Source organism: Coregonus lavaretus, assembly GCF_964263955.1.
Source record: "Coregonus lavaretus genome assembly, chromosome: 10".
NCBI lineage: Eukaryota > Metazoa > Chordata > Actinopteri > Salmoniformes > Salmonidae > Coregonus > Coregonus lavaretus.
Genome location: NC_139997.1, coordinates 36482673 through 36505666, shown reverse-complemented (window position 1 = coordinate 36505666; position 22994 = coordinate 36482673). Strand labels below are relative to the sequence as shown.

Sequence of the window (22994 nt, the reverse complement as noted above, 5' to 3'; positions counted from 1 at the left end):
ATGGAAGTGAATGATGGCGAAGTATCGTAGGTGGTAGGTGTGGTGAAGTTCTCGGTGCCCGAGGTTTGCACCAAGGGTCAGGATAAAGATGAGTCTGTGACAGTAGGAGTGAAGTTTTTGGAAAAAGTGGACCCTTGCCTTTTGGCTGATCCATTTGTGGTTTCAGGGTGGGTGAAAACAGAGTTGGGTGTGAAATCGGTGAAGGTAACCAGAAGTGGTCTAGTGATAATTGTTTGTGTTTCTCCTGGTCAGAGGGAGCAGGCGCTCCGTGTTAAACGAATGGGGGAAAGAAATGTGAATTGTTTTGCTCTCAAGAAAAGGGTGCCATTGAATGGTCTGATTACTGGGGTAGGGGTAAATGTGAAAGCTGACCAACTGAAGGGGAAGATTCCCGGTGTTTGTGATGCTCGTCGTTTGGTGTGACGCAGACAGGGTGGCGTGAGTGGAGAAACAGAAGAGTCATTGACTGTTCTTTTGAGTTTTGATGTTGAGTCTTTGCCCGACAAAGTGATGTTAGTATATAGAAGTTATCCGGTACGAGCTTTTGTGCTGAATACATTACGTTGTTACAGGTGTCAAGCTTATGGGCATGTAGCAGCAGTGTGTGTGAGGGAGGTTCCTAGGTGTGAGAAGTGTGCAGAAGGGCATGAGACAAAGGAATGTGTAGCATTGGGGAAAGTAGTGGTATGTGTTAATTGTAGGGGTGCCCATGGAGCTGGGGATCCGAAATGTACGGTGCGAGAGAGGCAGGTTGAGGTTTCCAGGGTTAGAGTAGTGCAGAAGTTGTCATATGCTGAGGCAGTGAAGAAAGTAGAGGAAGATGGGTCAAGGGGGAGGGATCCTGAGAGGAATGGTGTGATTAGTAGAGATGTACCAGTACAGAGGGATAAACCAACAAGTGATATATGTTTCAGTAAGATTGGATTTTTGGTATTTATAGCAATGGTTATCAACTGTACTGCAGGGATGGAACGTAAATCGCAGAAAATAGAGGTTGTGGTGGCAGCTGCAGAGAGGTATTTGGGTGTGCGAGACTTGACATCAGAAGAGTTACATGGTGTGTTAAGTGGTGTAGGAATAAATATATTTAAATAGTGGAGTATGGTAGCTATTATTATTTTATTTGTATTTTTTTGTGAGTGTAGTATTAGATGGTGGGGTATTTGTTGTATTTTTTTAAAGCAAGGTATAAGGGAGTTATACTCCGGTCTAGTAGGTGGCGGTAATGCAACATTTATTGGATGCCAACCGCCGTTAAACCTCATCGAAGAAGAATACGTCTCGCTCTTCCTCTTCCTCTGATTATAAAGTGTTTGTGGCGGGTGTTTTGAGTTATTCGCGCTTTATCCTCAACACTGGAAGTCACTGGCGGTTGCGAGCGTGAAATATTATTGTGTCATTGTACCACTACATTCTAAACTATATACAGTATTATTCTTATATTTCGCACTTTCTCTGGAAAGAAAACAACCCTTGTCAACATGCATGTGATAAAGCGAGGTAGGTCCTTTATAGTAGGAATGATAGCTAGCTACTGTATTTGTCTGTGTCTTGATCTCTTGTTTCTTCCTACAAGCAAGCTTTTGAGCATTTTACTGTAGTTAGTATATACTTTCAAATTAACCACGTTGAATGACTTCCGCCTAGTTAAGTTACTAGCTAGTGTCAACTGGCTGGCTAATCTAGCTATCTGCGTAGCTATAATGGTAACCTAGCTAGTTTAAGGTTAGTTAGCTATAATACAACGCTTGCAAAGTTGTTGGCTAACAGTAGTTAACGCATGTCAGTATTCATAGATTTTTTTTAAGACCACCTAGATAGCTAGCTAGCTGCAGTTGCTTAGCTAACGTTCCCCACCCATTCAGAAAGTTAACTGTTACCAAATGTGATTGAACGCGTTAACTAGATCAAGACAGGAATGTTCAGTCTTGTAGCAAGTTTCCCTTTGTCAAACTTGGCGCCAAATTGTTAACGTTTGTTTAACTAACCTCTACCTAGGTAATTTGATTGGAAGTTAGTGATTATCCCATCAATTAAGTAGTCATAAACAGTAGCTAGCTAACATTTAAAAGTATTTCCATTTTGTAACTTTTTTCCCAAAACAGTTTTCTGGGTTACAAAACAGGAAGTTGGCTGGCTAACATATAAACGCAACATGGAAAGTGTTGGTCCCATGTTTAATGAGCTGAAATAAAAGATCCCCGCAATTTTATATACGCACAAAAGCATAATTCTCTCAAAGTTTGTGGCCAAATTTGTTAACGTCCCTGTTAGTTTTGAGGGAGTGTGCAATTGGCATGCTGACTGCAGGATTGTCCACCAGAGTTGTTGCCAGAGAATTGAATGTTCATTTCTCTACCATAAGCTGCCTTGAACGTATTTTTCAAGGATTTGGCAGTACATCCATCTGGCCTCACAACCGCAGACCGTGTGGGCGAACGGTTTGCTGGTGTCAACGTTGTGAACGAGGTGCCCGATGATGGGGTTATGGTATGGGCAGGCATAAGCTACTGCCAACGAACACGATTGCATTTTATCGATGGCAATTTGAATGCACAGAGATAACATGACTAAAATGTAAATGTAATGTAAAATAACATGACGAGATCCTGAGGCCCATTGTCGTGCCATTCATCGCCGCCATCACCATGTTTCAGCATGATAATGCACAGCCTCATGTCGCAAGGATTTGTACACAATCCATGGAAGCTGAAAATGTCCCAGTTCTTCCATGGCCTGCATACTCACCAGACATGTTACCCATTGAGCATGTTTGGGAGGCTCTGGATCGACGCGTACGACAGCATGTTCCAGTTCCAGCCAATATCCAGCGACTTCGCACAGCCATTGAAGAGGAGTGGGACAACATTCCACAGGCCACAATCAATAGCCGGATCCACTATGCAAAGGAGATCGCACTGCATGAGGCAAATTGTGGTCACACCAGAAACTGACAGGATTTCTGATCCATGCCCTGCTTTTTTTTTTTTTAGGTATCTGACTTATGAATGCATATCTGTATTCAGTCATGTGAAATCCATAGATTAGGGCCTAATAGTTATTTTAATTGACTGATTTTCCTTATGAACTGTAACCTAGTAACATCTTTTGAAATTGTTGCATTTTATATTTTTGTTAAGTATAGATACTAGTCACAGCTAAATTACCTTTTGTTTTAAAACATTGGGGAAATATGACTGATTAACGTAAACGTTATTTTTCCATGGCACACATTCATGTTATTGAAGTGCTTTCTGACTAACACTTCAGTCTTTACATAATTTTCAGATGGGCGTGAAGAGCGTGTCATGTTTGACAAAATCACCTCCCGCATCCAGAAGCTGTGCTATGGACTCAACTCTGACTTTGTGGATCCAGTAAGTTGACATTTTATGTTCAATGTATTTATATTGTTTGTCAATTGTAGTGTTTGCTGTGTTTCTCTAACCCACCATAACCCTTTACTCTGCTTGTTCTGCCTTTTAGACCCAGATCACTATGAAGGTCATCCAAGGTCTGTACAATGGGGTCACCACAGTGGAGCTGGACACGCTGGCTGCAGAGATCGCTGCAACACTCACCACCAAACACCCTGACTATGCCATCTTGGCTGCCCGCATCGCAGTCTCCAACCTGCACAAGGAGACCAAGAAGGTTTTCAGCGGTAAGTCTCTCTCGCTCTCTCTCAAACTGTAATTCTTCTGACCTTTAGTCTAAAAGTTATGCATATTGCTCAATTATCAGGCTCAAAGTAGCCTATTTTTAGCCACTCCACATTCACAGGCACAGATGTCTAACCTGCCAGTGAGCTGACAATATTACTTTGGTAACAGAAAAAACTGGCGTGTAAAAGTAATGTCTAAGCCATGTAGCTCTGCTTACCTCATGTATGGAAAAAAAGGCCTAATTTTTCGTTCACAAATTGACTTATTTTGACACGAGGTAAGCAGAGGGGAAGTGGGTCTATAACAGACCCATGCTTGGAAAGTCTGTCTTAATAATACAATCCTTTAGATATTTTGTCTCAAATTCCCCGCGCCATATTGATCAACAGTCCTGCCCACCGGCGCAGTAAGTTGAAATGGATTTGTATTTAATTTCTGGCTTCCTACAGACTGTTTTTGTGAAACCCAATACAATTGAAAGCAATGCTGGTGCATTCGGAAAGTATTCAGACACCTTGACTTTTTCCACATTTTATGTTTAGGCCTTATTCTAAAATTGATGACAGACATTTCTTTCCTCAATCTACACACAATACCCCATAATGACGAAGCAAAAAAAGGTTATTATACATTTTTGCGTGTGTGTATACAGTGGGGAGAAGAAGTATTTGATACACTGCCGATTTTGCAGGTTTTCCTACTTACAAAGCATGTAGAGGTCTGTAATTTATTATCGTAGGTACACTTCAACTGTGAGAGACGGAATCTAAAACTAAAATCCAGAAAATCACATTGTATGATTTTTAAGTAATTCATTTGCATTTTATTGCATGACATAAGTATTTGATCACCTTCCAACCAGTAAGAATTCCGGCTCTCACAGACCTGTTAGTTTTTCTTTAAGAAGCCCTCCTGTTCTCCACTCATTACCTGTATTAACTGCACCTGTTTGAACTCGTTACCTGTATAAAAGACACCTGTCCACACACTCAATCAAACAGACTCCAACCTCTCCACAATGGCCATGACCAGAGAGCTGTGTAAGGACATCAGGGATAAAATTGTAGACCTGCACAAGGCTGGGATGGGCTACAGGACAATAGGCAAGCAGCTTGGTGAGAAGGCAACAACTGTTGGCACAATTATTAGAAAATGGAAGAAGTTCAAGATGACGGTCAATCACCCTTGGTCTGGGGCTCCATGCAAGATCTCACCTCGTGGGGCATCAATGATCATGAGGAAGGTGAGGGATCAGCCCAGAACTACACGTCAGGACCTGGTCAATGACCTGAAGAGAGCTGAGACCACAGTCTCAAAGAAAACCATTAGTAACACACTACGCCGTCATGGATTAAAATCCTGCAGCGCACGCAAGGTCCCCCTGCTCAAGCCAGCGCATGTCCAGGCCCGTCTGAAGTTTGCCAATGACCATCTGGATGATCCAGAGGAGGAATGGGAGAAGGTCATGTGGTCTGATGAGACAAAAATAGAGCTTTTTGGTCTAAACTCCACTCGCCGTGTTTGGAGGAAGAAGAAGGATGAGTACAACCCCAAGAACACCATCCCAACCGTGAAGCATGGAGGTGGAAACATCATTCTTTGGGGATGCTTTTCTGCAAAAGGGACAGGACGACTGCACCGTATTGAGGGGAGGATGGATGGGGCCATGTATCGCGAGATCTTGGCCAACAACCTCCTTCCCTCAGTAAGAGCATTGAAGATGGGTCGTGGCTGGGTCTTCCAGCATGACAACTACCCGAAACACACAGCCAGGGCAACTAAGGAGTGGCTCCGTAAGAAGCATCTCAAGGTCCTGGAGTGGCCTAGCCAGTCTCCAGACCTGAACCCAATAGAAAATCTTTGGAGGGAGCTGAAAGTCCGTATTGCCCAGCGACAGCCCCGAAACCTGAAGGATCTGGAGAAGGTCTGTATGGAGGAGTGGGCCAAAATCCCTGCTGCAGTGTGTGCAAACCTGGTCAAGACCTACAGGAAACGTATGATATCTGTAATTGCAAACAAAGGTTTCTGTACCAAATATTAAGTTCTGCTTTTCTGGTGTATCAAATACTTATGTCATGCAATAAAATGCAAATTAATTACTTAAAAATCATACAATGTGATTTTCTGGATTTTTGTTTTAGATTCCGTCTCTCACAGTTGAAGTGTACATATGATAAAAAATTACAGACCTCTACATGCTTTGTAAGTAGGAAAACCTGCAAAATCGGCAGTGTATCAAATACTTGTTCTCCCCACTGTGTGTATAGATATTTTTTTTTTTTATGCCTTATTTACATAAGTATTCAGATGCTTTGCCATGAGACTCGAAATTGAGCTCAGGTGCATCCTGTTTCAATTGATCACCCTTGAGATGTTTCTATAACCTGTGGTAAATTCAATTGATTGGACATGATTTGGAAAGGCACACAATTGTCTATGTAAGGTCCCACAGTTGACAGTGCATGTCAGAGCAAAAACCAAGCCATGAGGTCGAAGGAATTGTCCGTAGAGCTCCGAGACAGGATTGTGTCGAGGCACAGATCTGGGGAAGGGTACCAAAACATTTCTGCAGCATTGAAGGTCCCCAAGAACAGTGGCCTCCATCATTCTTAAATGGAAGAAGTTTGGCACCACCAAGACTCTTCCTAGAGCTGGCTGCCCGGCCAAACTGAGCAATCGGGGGAGAAGGGCCTTGGTCAGGGAGGTGACCAAGAACCCGATGGTCACTCTGACAGAGCTCCAGAGTTCCTCTGTGGAGATGGGAGAAACTTCCAGAAGGACAACCATCTCTGCAGCACTCCACCAATCCGGCCTTTATGGTAGAGGGGCCAGGCGGATGCCACTCCTCAGTAAAAGGCACATGACCGCAAGCTTGGAGCACCTAAAGACTCTCAGACCATGAGAAACAAGATTATCTTGTCTGATGAAACCAAGATTGAACTCTTTGGCCTGAATGCCAAGCGTCACGTCTGGAGGAAACCTGGCACCATCCCTACGGTGAAGCACGGTGGTGGCAGCTTCATGCTGTGGGGATGTTTTTCAGCGGCAGGGACTGGGAGATTGATCAGGATCGAGGGAAAGATGAACGGAGCAAAGTACAGAAAGATCCTTGATGAAAACCTGTTCCAGAGCGCTCAGGACCTCAGACTGGGGCAAAGGTTCACCTTCCAACAGGACAACAACCCTAAGCACACAGCCAAGACAACGCACGAGTGGCTTCGGGACAAGTCTCTGAATGTCCTTGAGTGGCCCAGCCAGAGCCCGGACTTGAACCCGATCTAACATCTCTGGAGAGACCTAAAAGTAGCTATGCATCGACGCTCCCCATCCAACCTGACAGAGCTTGAGAGGATCTGCAGAGAAGAATGTGAGAAACTCCCCAAATACAGGTGTGCCAAGCTTGTAGCGTCATACCCAAGAAGTCTTGAGGCTGTAATCGCTGCCAACGGTGCTTCAACAAAGTACTGAGCAAAGGCTCTGAATACTTATGTAAATGTGATATTTCCTTTTTAATATATATATATTTTTATCAGCAAAAATGTCTACCTTGTTTTTGCTTTGTCATTTTGGGGTATTGTGTGTAGATAGATGAGGGGGAAACAATTTAAATCAGTTTAGGAGAAGGCTGTAATGTAACAATGTGGAAAAAGTAAAGGGTGCTTCTAGCAAAGCGGGTGTATTTACAGTGTATTCGGAAAGTATTCAGACCCCAAGAGTCCCTATGGCTGAAGTCAGTCCTAGTGCTCAAGTCTGAGTCACTGGGTCTGAGTTGAACAAAAACCAATATTAATGTGGTATTTTATGTGCAAATCAACAACAAACTCTTGATGTTCTTTAGACACTTTGTATTTTGGTTAGGCCTATTGCTGTTTATTATTTGTTGCTTGCTGGCTCGATGCTTGTCTGTTGCTAGATTTGCGCCTGTATTGATTTGGCGGTAATCTGCCCATCAACAACTGGTGGGAAGATTTTCATGAGAGCATTTCCTCCTGTTGCACAATGGTCATAATTGCCTGAAATATGCAATAGCGTATGAAACAAAAGTCCTTCATACACAGGTTCACACACATACATTTGAATAATGTTCAATAGTTATTTCAAATCAGTAAAGATGTTTTGAAGAGATTAATGGTCTCTAGACGGAATTGGCTATTGCTCCTGTCAGATTGATCAGATTATTATTTGCAATTGTGACAGGCTCTTGGCTACTTTTTTGTGATGGCCCACTGATATTTGTGTAGTTTTCTTAATTTAGTTTTTATTCCAGGGTGAAAACTAAAGGGAGACATGGGAAAGTGGGAGGGCAGAGCAAGAGTACAAATTCAAAGACTGCCTACTTTTCAATACTTATGGGAATAGACAATAGCTAGACTGTTTTTACTTTAAAACTCAAACAAACTGCTTTACGAAATGTAAAACAATAGTATTAACTAGGCAACGCTAAATAGTAGGCTGGTAGTTACAGGGACGCAAGCGAGTCGCTTGCGTGATGTGTAGCCTATGATCTGAGGCGGCGTGGAGCCTGTCTGCCCACACTCATCGCTTGCTTCGGCGCAGTTCACCTGCTGATATCGGCTGCGTGTGCCTGTGTGGCACATCAGTCCCACTGCTAGCTAGAGAACAACCCTCGCTGCTCTGCGTACCCAGTGCTGCTAATATTCTGCTTATCATAGTAGCCTATCCAGTCCAAGTGCAAATGCAAGTCCGATTCACCAATGGTAGCCAAATGTCATGAAAATCGGGACTAGAGTCAGTCCTGGACTTGCATACTACAACAGTGCAAACTAGTGTATCCGAAAATGTATTTTCTTCTGTCAAATCAAATCTGCTGTTGCAGATGTGGTGGAGGATCTCTACAACTATGTCAACCCGCTAAACAAACGCCACTCTCCCATGGTCGCCAAGGAGACACTCGACATTGTCCTAGAAAACAAGGATCGCCTTAACTCGGCCATCATCTTTGACCGTGACTTCTCCTACAACTTCTTTGGATTCAAGGTAATTTTGTACAGTACATGCTTTATGAGCAATAGCAATTTAGTCAATTCTGCAATGGTAGGAGAGTAAACTAATTAGTTTTTTTCTACGTAGACACTTGAGCGGTCCTATCTGCTGAAGATTGATGGGAAAGGTGAGTCTGCTCATAGATAAATTACCTCCCTGTCAGAATTGACATCTTTTCATGATATGAACAAATGCTACATTGGATTAGGGCTCATCACTAGTGGCACCTGGTCAAACAGACACATTACCGGAGCAGCTTTTTTTATGTGGAAATATGTGATTCAGATGAGCTCCATCCCTCATGCTGATCTGTTCTATTCCTGTGTAGTTGCTGAGCGACCACAGCACATGCTCATGAGAGTGGCAGTTGGGATTCATAAGACTGACATTGATGCTGCCATCGAGACTTACAACCTGCTGTCAGAGAAGTGGTTCACCCATGCTTCCCCCACACTCTTCAACGCTGGTACCAACCGCCCACAGCTGTCCAGGTTAGCACTTACTAACAGCCATTCTACTATAAGCCATTCCTCAGTGTAATGGCTATGATTACAGAATTGTAGAAACTATAGACATCTTTGACTGTTCTAGGTGCAAGCCAGAAAAGTGCTTAATGTTTTATATGGGTTGGCCTTGTTGATTTTCAGCTGTTTCCTGCTGGCCATGAAGGACGACAGCATCGAGGGCATCTACGACACCCTGAAGCAGTGTGCCCTAATCTCTAAATCAGCAGGGGGCATCGGAGTGGCAGTCAGCTGCATCAGAGCCACGGGCAGCTACATCGCTGGGGTGAGGATCACACGGTCGTGTTTATAAATAAGACTGCCCCTTGAGGCGTTGCAGTCTGTTTCGTAGGCCGTCCACTGACTTGCCTAGTGAAATAAGTGTCAAGCCTGTGTCATGAGGGGCAGAGTGATGGCTATGTCTACGCCAACGACACAGAACAGTGGGCGATTGATAGCTCCGACATGGTGGGGGAAACGTTTATAAATAACCAAACATGATATTTCATTGTGGTGCTTGGCAAGTCACTCATTGACTGAGGCTTCTTTTTTGTTTTAGACAAATGGCAATTCCAACGGGCTTGTTCCCATGCTCCGAGTGTACAACAACACTGCACGCTACGTGGACCAGGGAGGCAACAAGGTGAGAAAGAAATGAAATTGACTAGAGGTTGTGTTATTGACTCTGGCCACAGGATGACCTCACAGATGTGCATTAGCGTTCTGCGCAGAGATGACCCACTATCTTTCACCTAAGGTTGAAGACTCTGAGAACATGCATACTGTCTTTCAGACTCTGGCCTGTGTTTACTGTACCTTCATCAGACGGTTAACACCCTCTTATCCCTCTCTCATCCCCCTCTCCTCCTCAGAGACCTGGTGCGTTTGCCATGTACCTGGAGCCGTGGCACTTTGATGTGTTTGACTTCTTGGATCTGAAGAAGAACACAGGGAAGGAAGAGCAGAGGGCCAGAGATCTGTTCTACGCCATGTGGATCCCTGACCTCTTTATGAAGAGAGTGGAGAGCAACGAGGTATGCAGCAACATCAGTGTACAAACTGAAATATTCAAACCAGATATGGAATTTAGGTTGAATTAAAGAAGGGAATCTGGAGTGGTTCTGTTTAGATTCATATCTTCGAGATATCAGTACTCATGGCATATTGTATCCACAGGACTGGTCCCTGATGTGCCCCAGTGACTGCCCTGGACTGGACGAGTGCTGGGGGGAGGAATTTGAGAATCTCTATACCAGGTAAGACCGGCGCTCCTGAGCCTGTATAACACAGCTACATACCAGGCACAGCTCTGTGTGCAGTGTCTCACTGGTCCTGTCTCACCTCAGGTATGAGCAAGAGGGTCGTGTGAAGCGGGTGGTAAAGGCCCAGCAGGTGTGGCACGCCATCATTGAGTCCCAGACTGAGACGGGCACCCCCTACATGCTCTACAAGGACGCCTGCAACAGGAAAAGTAACCATCAGAACCTGGGCACCATCAAGTCCAGTAACCTCTGTACCGAGATTGTAGAGTACACCAGCCATGATGAGGTGAGGGCAACAGATTACCTAAACGGTTGGAACTACTGTGTCCGAAATGGCACAATATCCACTATCCATTAGGGATCGGCATGAGTACTTGAGTACTCAAACGGACGTCAAAGCTTGACCTTTAACCAAAGATTTAAAAAAATAATCCAATACTGTAAAACTATTTAGTGGAATGTGCTTTGTGGCTGCCCAAACGGGTTAAATTGTGTCTTCCATTTGTGTATTGGCGGGGCACAACAAAAAAAAACATGCCAAGCATTGTCCCTTCTAGCTCAGTTGGTAGAGCATGGCGTTTGCAATGCCAGGGTTGTGGGTTCGTTTCCCACGGGGGACCAGTATGGAGAGAGAGAATGTATGCACTCACTAACTGTAAGTCGCTCTGGATAAGAGCGTCTGTTTAAATGACTAAAATGTAAATGTACCGTTCTCCCTAAATTCCCTTTCCCCTCAGTGTCTTTCACTCAATTGTGTTCCGACTGCGCCCTCCACACAAGCGCCCGTTAGGCCTACAGAAATAAAATAAAAATCCAAATAGACTAGTTGATTTGAAGTAGGAAAATGTGTTCCAGAAACGGTTTTGAATAATTGCGTCCCGTCTATTTTCCACTTAAGCTGCAATTGGTTAGCCTAGGCCAGGGGTGTCAAACTCATTTTAGCTCAGGGGCCACATGGAGGAAAATCTATTCCCAAGTGGGCCGGACCGGAAAAATCATGGTGTGTATATATAACTTAAAAACAACAACTTCAGATTGTTTTCTTTGTTTTAATACGATCAACATAAAGCTGGAGCCTGAGGACAGTGTGTCCAAAATAGTACAAGCACAACATCACTATTAATCATAAAACACGTCAAGTTTATTTGACAATTCTAAAGAAAAAGAACACACAAACACACAATGCCTCAGTGATTAACAGAACTGTTTCACAGATCACAGAACTATATCAGGGTGTCATTTCTCAGGCAGAAATGTAGATACAAATAATAAAATCAATTAAAAACAATAGCACATCAACATAAAAACATATAAACATAAATCTGAAAGCGTTGCTCAAACTCCCGTAACAGTCCAGTTATTTTATCTTTGAACCGCTTCATGTCTGCCACATGTTGGGTCGCGCACACATTTTTCAGACAGGGGAAGTGAGCTGCATCACCACCGGCAAGTTGCGTCTCCCACAATGACAGCTTCAACTTGAACGTATGCTGTCATAATACTGCGTGACAACTTTGTTGCGCCCTTGCAGCTGTTTGTTCAAGTTATTCAGGTGCTCTGTAACATCCACCATAAATGCAAGGTCCGGCATCCATTCTGCGGAATGAAATTCTAACACTGGTTTGCCCTTTTCTTCCATGAACTGTTCAATTTCTTCTCGTAAATCAAAGAAACGCCTCAGCACAGCACCTCGGCTTAACCATCTTACCTCAGTGTGGTATGGCAGGCCATAGATGTGGGCTTTCTCTCTGAGAAGGCTGTCAAACTGACGGTGATTCAGGCTTCTGGATCGGATGAAATTAACAGTTTGGATGACCACCTTCATGACGTTATCCATCTTTAATGACTTGCAACACAAAGCCTCCTGGTGCAAAATACAGTGAAAAGTCAAAAAATCACGTCCTCCATTTGCAGATTGCACTTTCTCTCTGAACTTTGTCACAACGCCTGCTTTTTTCCCGATCATTGAGGGCGCACCATCTGTAGCCAGGCTGACAGCGCGGGACCAGTCCACTCCGACCCTGTCCAGCACGCCGACGAGTGCGTGCCTGCCGCTTTTCAGGGCACACAATCTCCGCTGCCTTCATCATGCATGTTTTTACAAATTCACCCTCACTAAATGGTTTTGAAGCCACTGCGATTTCATTAGCAATGAGGTAGCTAGCTTTCACTGCAGCGTCACTGATGTCTCGGCTGTGAGTAAACACAGACTGCTGTTTCTTCAGACCCGCCAACAGTTCATTCACCTTCTCTCATCTCCGCTGTCCTTGAAAGTTGTCATATTTGTCAGCATGAAGACTCACATAGTGGCGACGAAGGTTATATTCTTTCAGCACTGCAACATGCTCTGAACACACCAAACATACAGCTTTCCCATTCAATTCCGTGATTAAATAGGATGACCATTTTTCTTGGAACACTCTGCACTCTGCGTCCACTTTTCTCTTTTTTGACAGGGACATATTGGGGCAATGAGGGTGCCAAAGCACATAATGTTAAAAGTAGAAGCCGTAATAAATATCGCGGGCAAAACAAAGTAGCTCATTGGCTGCACGTGCTTGACCTACTTGCTCTGCCCCGGTATAAACAGTTTGCTTGCTTAACACAATTGCTATTGCGCCATCCAGTGGACGCAATTGGAACAGCAGTTTATTTTATTGAAAAATTGCAGCGCATTTTTATACGTAATTTTTTTTAATTATTTTTTTTAATCATCTCGCGGGCCGGATTAAACCCGTTTGCGGGCCTGATCCGGGCCGTACGTTTGACACCCCTGGCCTAGGCTATAACCCCTCTAAACATAGACTGGTTTGATAAAGACTGAGCGTATTTTCATCAGCCTCATTAAGCATACATGTACGATTTTTGGTTTGTAACCCTGAATTTTTCTTTAAACTAAACAAATTGAACCCTGTTTCAAATGATCACTCTGAGAATAACTGTTCCAGGCAGGAGATACGCATCACTTCACTTCAAGTGCAGCTTCTTTCATTTGGAGAAATATTCTGTTCTATTTTGTTATATAACATAACAATAAAATGTATATATAAAACAGGTGTCTTGACTTGGATAAGGGCTCGTGAAATAAGAGCCTCTTGTCTGCTAAATGAACAAGACTCTGCCATTGCACAGCCATAGGCTTTTACATGCAAGCGCCACTGCTGAGGTTACTGCCTTTATTTGAAGATTGTGTTCCACAATATAATCAGTTGACGTTATGGTTTCAATAAAATCTTATATGGCACTTGCTTTTATTGACTGTGTGTATATATGCGCCTTCGGAAAGTATTCAGACCCCTTGACTTTTTCCACATTTTGTTAGGTTACAGCCTTATTCTAAAATTGATTAAATTGTTTTTTTCCATCGATCTACAAACAATAACCCATAATGACAAAGCAAAAACTGGTTTTAAAAAAGCACATCATATTTACATAAGTATTCAGACTCTTTACTCAGTACTTTGTGGAAGCACCTTTTGGCAGCAATTACAGCCTCGAGTCTTCTTGGGTATGATGCTACAAGCTTGGCAGACCTGTATTTGGGGATTTTCTCCCATTATTCTCTGTAGATCCTCTCAAGCTCTGTCAGGTTGGAAGGGGAGCGTCGCTGTACAGCTATTTTCAGGTCTCTCCAGAGATGTTAGATCGGGTTCAAGTCCAGGCTCTGGCTGGGTCACTCAAGGACATTCAGAGACTTGTCCCGAAGCCACTCCTGCGTCGTCTTAGCTGTGTGCTTAGGGTTGTTGTCCTGTTGGAAGGTGAACCTTTGCCCCATTCTGAGAACCTGCTCCAGAGCACTCAGGACTTCATCAAGGATCTCGCTGTACTTTGCTCCGTTCATCTTTCCCTTGATCCTGACTAGTCTTCCAGTCCCTGCCGCTGAAAAACATCCCCACAGCATGCTGCCGCCACCACCATGCTTCACCGTAGGGATGGTGCCAGGTTTCCTCCAGACATGACGCTTGGCATTTAGGCCAAAGAGTTCAATCTTGCTTTCATCAGACCAGAGAATCTTGTTTCACATGGTCTGAGAGTCTTTAGGTGCTTTTTGGCAAACTCCAAGCGTGTTGTCATGTGCCTTTTACTGAGGAGTGGCTTCTGCCTGGCCCCTCTACCATAAAGGCCTGATTGGTGGAGTGCTGCAGAGATGGTTGTCATTGTGGAAGTTTCTCCCATCTCCACAGAGGAACTCTGGAGCTCTGTCAGAGTGACCATCGGGTTCTTGGTCACCTCCCTGACCAAGGCCCTTCTCCCCCGATTGCGCAGTTTGGCTGGGCGGCCAGCTCTAGGAAGAGTCTTGGTGGTTCCAAACGTCTTCCATTTAAGAATGATGAAGGCCACTGTGTTCTTGGGGACCTTCAATGCTGCAGACATTTTTTTGGTACCCTTCCCCAGATCTGTACCTCGGAACAATCCTGTCTCGGAGCTCTACGGACAACTCCTTTGACCTCATGGCTTGGTTTTTGCTCTGACATGTACTGTCAACTGTGAGACCTTGTATAGACAGGTGTGCCTTTCCAAGTCATGTCCAATCAATTTAATTTACCACAGGTGGACTCCAAGTTGTAAAAACATCTTAAGGATGATCAGTGGAAACGGGATGTATCTGAACTCAATTTCGAGTCTCATAGCAAAGGGTCTGAATACTTATGTAAATAAGGTATTTCAGTTTTTTATATTTATAAAAGTTTTCGCTTTGTCATTATGGGGTATTGTCCGTAGATTGCTGAGGATTGTTATTTATTTAATCCATTTTTAGAATAAGGCTGTAACATAACAAAATGTGGAAAAAGTCAAGGTCTGAATACTTTCCGAAGGCACTGTGTGTATATGTACATATACGTGTGTAATGTGGGGGGGAGTATTTAGTCAGCCACCAATTGTGCAAGTTCTCCCACTTAAAAAGATGAGAGGCCTGTAATTTTCATCATCGGTACACGTCAACTATGACAGACAATGAGGGGAAAAAATCCAGAAAATCACATTGTAGGATTTTTAATGAATTTATTTGCGAATTATGGTGGAAAATAAGTATTTGGTCAATAATAAAAGTTTCTCAATACTTTTATATACCCTTTGTTGGCAATGACACAGGTCAAACGTTTTCTGTAAGTCTTCACAAGGTTTTCACACACTGTTGCTGGTATTTTGGCCCATTCCTCCATGCAGATCTCCTCTAGAGCAGTGATGTTTTGGGGCTGTCGCTGGGCAACACGGACTTTCAACTCCCTCCAAAGATTTTCTATGGGGTTGAGATCTGGAGACTGGCTAGGCCACTCCAGGACCTTGAAATGCTTCTTACGAAGCCACTCCTTCGTTGCCCGGGCGGTGTGTTTGGGATCATTGTCATGCTGAAAGACCCAGCCACATTTCATCTTTAATGACCTTGCTGATGGAAGGAGGTTTTCACTCAATCTCACGATACATGGCCCCATTCATTCTTTCCTTTACACGGATCAGTCGTCCTGGTCCCTTTGCAGAAAAACAGCCCCAAAGCATGATGTTTCCACCCCCATGCTTCACAGTAGGTATGGTGTTCTTTGGATGCAACTCAGCATTCTTTGTCCTCCAAACACGACGAGTTGAGTTTTTACCAAAAAGTTCTATTTTGGTTTCATCTGACCATATGACATTCTCCCAATCCTCTTCTGGATCATCCAAATGCACTCAAGCAAACTTCAGACGGGCCTGGACATGTACTGGCTTAAGCAGGGGGACATGTCTTGCACTGCAGGATTTGAGTCCCTGGCGGCGTAGTGTGTTACTGATGGTAGGCTTTGTTACTTTAGTCCCAGTTCTCTGCAGGTCATTCACTAGGTCCCCCCCGTGTGGTTCTGGGATTTTTGCTCACTGTTCTTGTGATCATTTTGACCCCACGGGGTGAGATCTTGCGTGGAGCCCCAGATCGAGGGAGATTATCAGTGGTCTTGTCTTCCATTTCCTAATAATTGCTCCCACAGTTGATTTCTTCAAACCAAGCTGCTTACCTATTGCAGATTCAGTCTTCCCAGCCTGGTGCAGGTCTACAATTTTGTTTCTGGTGTCCTTTGACAGCTCTTTGGTCTTGGCCATAGTGGAGTTTGGAGTGTGACTGTTTGAGGTTGTGGACAGGTGTCTTTTATACTGATAACAAGTTCAAACAGGTGCCATTAATACAGGTAACGAGTGGAGGACAGAGGAGCCTCTTTAAGAAGAAGTTACAGGTCTGTGAGAGCCAGAAATCTTGCTTGTTTGTAGGTGACCAAATACTTATTTTCCACCATAATTTGCAAATGAATTCATAAAAAATCCTACAATGTGATTTTCTGGATTTATTTTTCTCAATTTGTCTGTCATAATTGACGTGTACCTATGATGAAAATTACAGGCCTCATCTTTTTAAGTGGGAGAACTTGCACAATTGGTGGCTGACTAAATACTTTTTTCCCCCACTGTGTATATGTATGTAAATGAGAGTTTGGACACCTACTCATTCCAGGGTTTTTCTTTATTTTTAAGAAGTGAAGACCTCAACTATGAAAAAACACATATGGAATCATGTAGTAACCAAAAAAGTGTTAAACCAATCAAAATATATATATTTTTTTGAGATTGTTCAAAGTAGCCACCCTTTTGCCTTGACAGCTTTGCACACCCTTGGCATTCTGTCAACCAGCTTGATGAGGTAGTCGCCTGGAATGTATTTAAATTAACAGGTGTGTCTTCTTAAAAGTTAATTTGTGGAATTTCTTTCCTTAATGCGTTTTGAGCCAATCAGTTGTTGTGACAAGGTGGGGTGTATACAGAAGAGAGCCCTATTTGGTAAAATACCAAGTCCATATTATGGCAAGAACAGCTCAAATAAGCAAAGAGAAACGACAGTCCATTACTTTAAGACAAGGAGGTCAGTCAATATGGAGAATTTCAAGAACTTTGAAAGTTTCTTCAAGTGCTGTTGCAAAAACCATCAATCGCTATGATGAAACCCAGAGTTCTCTGCTGCAGAGGAGAAGTTAGTTACCAGCCTCAGAAATTGCAGCCCAAATACATTTTTCAGAGTTCAAGTAACAGACACTTCTCAACATCAACTGTTCAGAGGGGACTGTGAACCAGGCCTTCATGGTCAAATTGCAGCGAAGAAACCACTACTAAAGGACACCAATAAGAAGAGATCTGCTTGGGCCAAGAAACATGAGCAATGGACATTAGACTGGTGGAAATCTGTCCTTTTGGTCTGAGTCAAAATTTGAGATTTTTGGTTCCAACCGCCGTGTCTTTGTGAGACGCAGAGTAGGTGAACTTATGATCTCCGCATGTGTGGTTCCTGCCGTGAAGCATGGAGGTGTGATGGTGTGGGGGTTCTTTGCTGGTGACGCTATTAGTGATTTTTATTTAGAATTCAAGGCACACTTAACCAGCATGGCTACCACAGCATTCTGCAGCGATACGCCATCCCATCTGGTTTGGGCTTAGTGGGACTATCATTTGTTTTTCAACAGGACAATGACCCAAAACGCGCCTCCAGGCTGTGTAAGAGCTATTTCACCAAGGAGAGTGATGGAGTGCTGCATCAGATGACCTGGCCTCCACAATCCCCCGACCTCAACCCAATTGAGATGGTTTGGGATGAGTTGGACCACAGAGTGAAGGAAAAGCAGCCAACAAGTGCTCAGCATATGTGGGAACTCCTTCAAGACTGTTGGAAATGCATTCTTCATGAAGCTGGTTGAGAGAATGCCAAGTGTGCAAAGCTGTCATCAAGGTGGCTACTTCGAAATACATTTTGATTTGTTTAACACTTTTTTTGGTTACTACATGATTCCATGTGTTATTTCATAGTTTTGATGTCTTCACTATTACTCTACAATGTAGAAAATAGTAAAAATAAAGAAACCCTTGAATGAGTAGGTGTTCTAAATCTTTTGACCGGTAGTGTATGTATGTCTTATTTTTTTCTTCACGCGAGTACTCTGAAAAAATTATGCGAGTACTCAGTCAAAAAATTTCAAATGCCCATCCCTATCTATCACCCAAGACTGATGGCTTTTAAAAAATATCCATACTTAATCCCAAAACGTTTTGAATGACATCCTTCGATATGTATATTGCTGAAAAATAAATACAAACGTTGATCACACAAAACAACTGTTTAAAGTGTGATGCTAATCAATCTGGCTCCTGTTTCCCAATCTCAGGTGGCAGTGTGTAACCTGGCGTCCATCGCCCTCAACATGTACGTCACCCCAGAGAGAACCTTTGACTTCAACAAGCTGGCCTACGTCAGCAAGGTCATCGTTAGGAACCTCAACAAGATCATCGAGATCAACTACTACCCTGTGATTGAGGTAAGGTCTAGAATTAAATGTATTGTTACTGATAATGCTCAGCAAGACAGAGGATTTTACAAGTTAGATCTTCATGTTGACCAGTAACTGATTCCACATGCCTGTCATTCTCTCTCTAACCAGGCTGAGAACTCCAACAAGCGCCACAGGCCCATTGGTATTGGTGTCCAGGGTCTGGCTGATGCCTTCATTCTGATGCGTTTCCCCTTTGAGAGTGCTGAGGCCCAGAAGCTCAACACTCAGATCTTTGAGACCATCTACTACGCTGCCCTGGAGTCCAGCTGTGAGCTGGCTGCTGAGCTTGGTGCCTACCAAACCTACCCAGGCTCCCCCGTCAGCAAAGGAGTGAGTACCTCCACGCTAAAACCTAACTGGGATGTTAGGTCTGTTTTTGGTTAACTTGTCAATCGGTAATTTCAGGTGTTTCTGGTTGGTCTCTTAGGCTTAAACTGTTATAATTTTTCCATAGATTCTTCAGTACGACATGTGGGACAAAACCCCAACTGACCTGTGGGACTGGAAACTTCTCAAGGAAAAGATTGCCAAGTAAGTTGTCAACCTTGTCCTCCATTTTACCAATACAACTACAGCTAGTCTCAACACATACATGACCAACCAAGCCCTCCATGTGTACTTAAATGTCCTAGCCTTTGTCTCATCACCACTTCACTCCCCCATCCAGGCATGGTGTCAGGAACAGTTTGCTGCTGGCCCCCATGCCCACGGCCTCCACAGCCCAGATCCTGGGCAACAACGAGTCCATCGAACCCTACACCAGCAACATCTACACCCGCAGAGTCCTCTCTGGAGAGTTCCAGGTCAGTATCACTCTCTGGGGGTTCCACAGACACTTAGACCTCTGCTTACATACACTGCATACTCAAACACTTGAAGGGTTTGAGTAGGGGTGTGTGAAAAGCTAGTGTGTGTGAATCACTAATGTTCTTCGTGTCACCTGCAGATTGTGAACCCCCACCTGTTGAAGGACCTAACAGAGCGAGGGCTGTGGAACGAGGAGATGAAGAACCAGCTGATTGGTCAGAACGGATCCATCCAGGTGAGAACCCAGACCCATCACATTACAGCTCTAATCAATGAATAGCAATTAGTGCAATTATGCCCTATTGACTGTATTTTGTGTAGGTTGTCGCGTAACTTTTTAAAAGCGTTATCCTTTTCAGTAGTCATTGTTCTAACACCATTGTTACTTGTCTTTAGGGCATTGCTGAGATCCCAGATGACCTGAAGGAGCTGTATAAGACTGTGTGGGAGATCTCCCAGAAGACTATTCTGAAGATGGCTGCCGACCGCGGTGCCTTCATAGACCAGAGCCAGTCCCTCAACATCCACATCGCTGAGCCCAACTACGGCAAGCTCACCAGCATGCACTTCTACGGCTGGAAGCAGGTGAGTCGGCTTGACTATTGAAATCTATAGAACACTACATGGTCTCAGCTCAGGGCTATCCTTAACCCTGGGCTAAAATTACTACTTGAGGCGTTGCAGTCCGACTAAGTGTCGAGCCTGTGTCATGAGGGGCAGCGCGTGACAGGGCTATGTCTACGCCGAGGACAGTGGGCACTTGGAGTGATTTGATAGCACTTACAAAAGGGAGAAAAAGCTGGCTAGGGAGGCAACTTCGGAGGACCAAAGTAGTGTGAAATATAAACTGAACTCTGCTGTTCATCAAGATAAAGCATGAACCTCTTTTCTCAGGGTCTGAAGACGGGCATGTACTACCTGAGGACCAAGCCTGCAGCCAACCCCATCCAGTTCACCCTGAACAAGGAGAAGCTGAAAGAGTTTCAGTCGGCTAAGAACGAGGAGGAGATCAAGGAGCTCAACAGAGCCGCTATGGTGTGTTCCCTGGAGAACCGTGACGACTGCCTGATGTGTGGCTCTTAGACCGGCCCCTGACTCCTTCCCCTATCCTCGCTCTTAAGTTAATTAACCATAGCAGTGGACCACTGAACTCCTCAATATCATTGAACCCCACTCTGATTGCCTTTAGGTCAGGTAATATCATAGTTATCTGCCCTGATGTCAGATCACAGGCTCACTCTTATGTTTGTGTTGTGGGCATGCAACTGTAGCCTAACTAGTGCTGTACATGGTGCACTTCTGTCTCTCTCCGCTTATCACAGATTATTAACTGTAAGCAGTTTTCTATTTATCGCTCTTGGGTGCACTGTCTGTGTGGAGCTGTTTGTCTGCTTGTTTTGTATAGAATTCAGTGTTTCATTTCGTTGGGTTTTTTAAAGTATGAACTCCAATGTTAATATGTAAATCTAATGATTTCATAACTTGTTGAATGAAAATCTAATGAACTTCAATGGTGTATTCTTTGTATTTTACCTTTTGGGGAGGGGGTGAATGCTTTGTGAATAAGTTTTGGTGTTCATGCAATGTCCTGTGGTACTTCTGGTAAGGTACATGGTAGTTCAGTGGTGACTTTATCATGAATCTTGTTGGGGCAAACTCAAAACAAATGTTTTAGATGCATGCCAGCAAAGCCACGACACAACACTAAACAATACATTAATTGTACTCAAACGGTGACACAAACTGTTAGGGCCTACATAAAGCTGTCCCAACAATTTACCACTGCTACACCTGGCTATCAGCGGAGCCTTGTCTGGTAGCAAAACAGTTAATTCAGCCTAATTTACTGCCTTTAAAACAAACATAGCTGATATGGCTGACTTGCTCAAACATGTGGTTTCTACTGACAATATAGATGTACAAACTATGGCATAAGGGGATGACGAGCGGACAGGAGGCAATCCGTAATTTTGATTAAGACCGTGAGCTAGGACGGACGGACGTAGTCATTAACTATTTGTTCAGCACTTTTGAAATATACAGCGACAGAATTCAGAAAATGGGCCGTTCTTACAGTATTCTACCTGTACACCAAGTCAGAACCATAGGATTATTAAAGGGGCATATAAGCAGACAATGAAAGCTCTTACAATATTTGACATTTCTCTAAAACAGGCTATAGGCTACATGTGCACCACCAATTCAGAACAGTAGGCTAAGTTATGGGAAAAGGGGCCAAATTATTAGGGTTAGGAACATGGGCTACTAACGGCTTACTTCCACTTAGTATTACTTTCATAGCTACAGTATACATATCTCCCTGGAATATTACATCATTTATACAGCAGTATACAATACATTTTTGGACTCACCTTGTTGTGGTGTGCTCACTTGAACAGGAAGGTGGTGCGGCGGTCCTTCGTGGGCAAATTCTGTCATTCTCTGGATTTTTGGCGCTTTCAAAACAACTGGGTACTCTATGGGGGGGAAAACAAGGTTGAATCATAACGTTCGTGATCTTCAGGTCGGAACTCTGAAAGAGGCCTGAGTTCCCGATTTGGAATACCCAGTGGTCTGAGATTTCCGAGATTCCAGTTGTTCTGAAAGCGGCAGAAATCATGCTGGATTGACAGCATGGCCAATGTTGAATGTTTATCCTTATCTTGGAAAAGATACCCTTAAACCCAGACTTGGACCACACATCCACTCCACTAAATAAAAATAAAATAAAAACGGAATAGCAGGCTAGTGATTGCTTTGCAATGTTTGCAGTTAGGTACTGATTCCTTCCAAACCACTCATTGTTGATTTTGAGATTTTGAACTAGTGTAATGTTTGTCCAATGGCTGATAAACACCGTTTGTGGTCCTCTGTAGCTCAGCTGGTAGAGCATGGCGCTTGTAACGCCAGGGTAGTGGGTTCGATCCCCGGGACCACCCATACACACAAATGTATGCACACACGACTAAGTCGCGTTGGATAAAAGCGTCTGCTAAGTGGCATATTATTATTATCTATAATTTATTTTCATATGACACGGATTGAAAAGGATTTCCGGTAGATTGTCGACTTGATTCATGACTGCTAGCTAAGATTTTGAAAGTCTGAGTGCTAAAGGCCAGGTAGTTTTTTTCCACAGTGGAGGAACTCCGGTGTTGTGTACAGCCTGGGGACAGGAGGGAATGTGATGCTCCAGGTGATGAATTAATGAGCTGCTGCTGCGGCAACGTCTGGGGAGAGGAAGGTGTTCTGCAAGCTGAGACCTGCACATAGCAACATAAAGATACAAACAGACTAACACAGCCTGATGAGGGGGCAAAGGGGACTGAGGAAAGATTAATCATCTTTAACAACAGGGAAGAGACTGTCAGAGCTGTATACAGTGCATTCGGAAAGTTTTCAGACCCCTTGACT

At 43.7% G+C, this 22994-nt stretch overlaps 1 protein-coding gene across 1 annotated transcript; it reads left to right on the top strand.

The window, feature by feature from the left end:
• Positions 1-1334: 1334 nt before the first annotated feature.
• Positions 1335-21089, top strand: LOC311135871 (ribonucleoside-diphosphate reductase large subunit-like). Its single transcript, XM_084169894.1, has 18 exons — positions 1335-1500; positions 3289-3377; positions 3487-3664; positions 8503-8663; positions 8757-8796; positions 8998-9160; positions 9317-9458; positions 9732-9815; positions 10045-10206; positions 10349-10428; positions 10519-10720; positions 18609-18758; positions 18882-19103; positions 19228-19304; positions 19441-19576; positions 19720-19815; positions 19977-20165; positions 20475-21089. The coding sequence occupies exons 1-18, from the start codon at positions 1482-1484 to the stop codon at positions 20661-20663; spliced, it is 2379 nt and encodes a 792-aa protein (XP_084026020.1). The 5' UTR covers positions 1335-1481; the 3' UTR covers positions 20664-21089.
• Positions 21090-22994: the final 1905 nt, after the last annotated feature.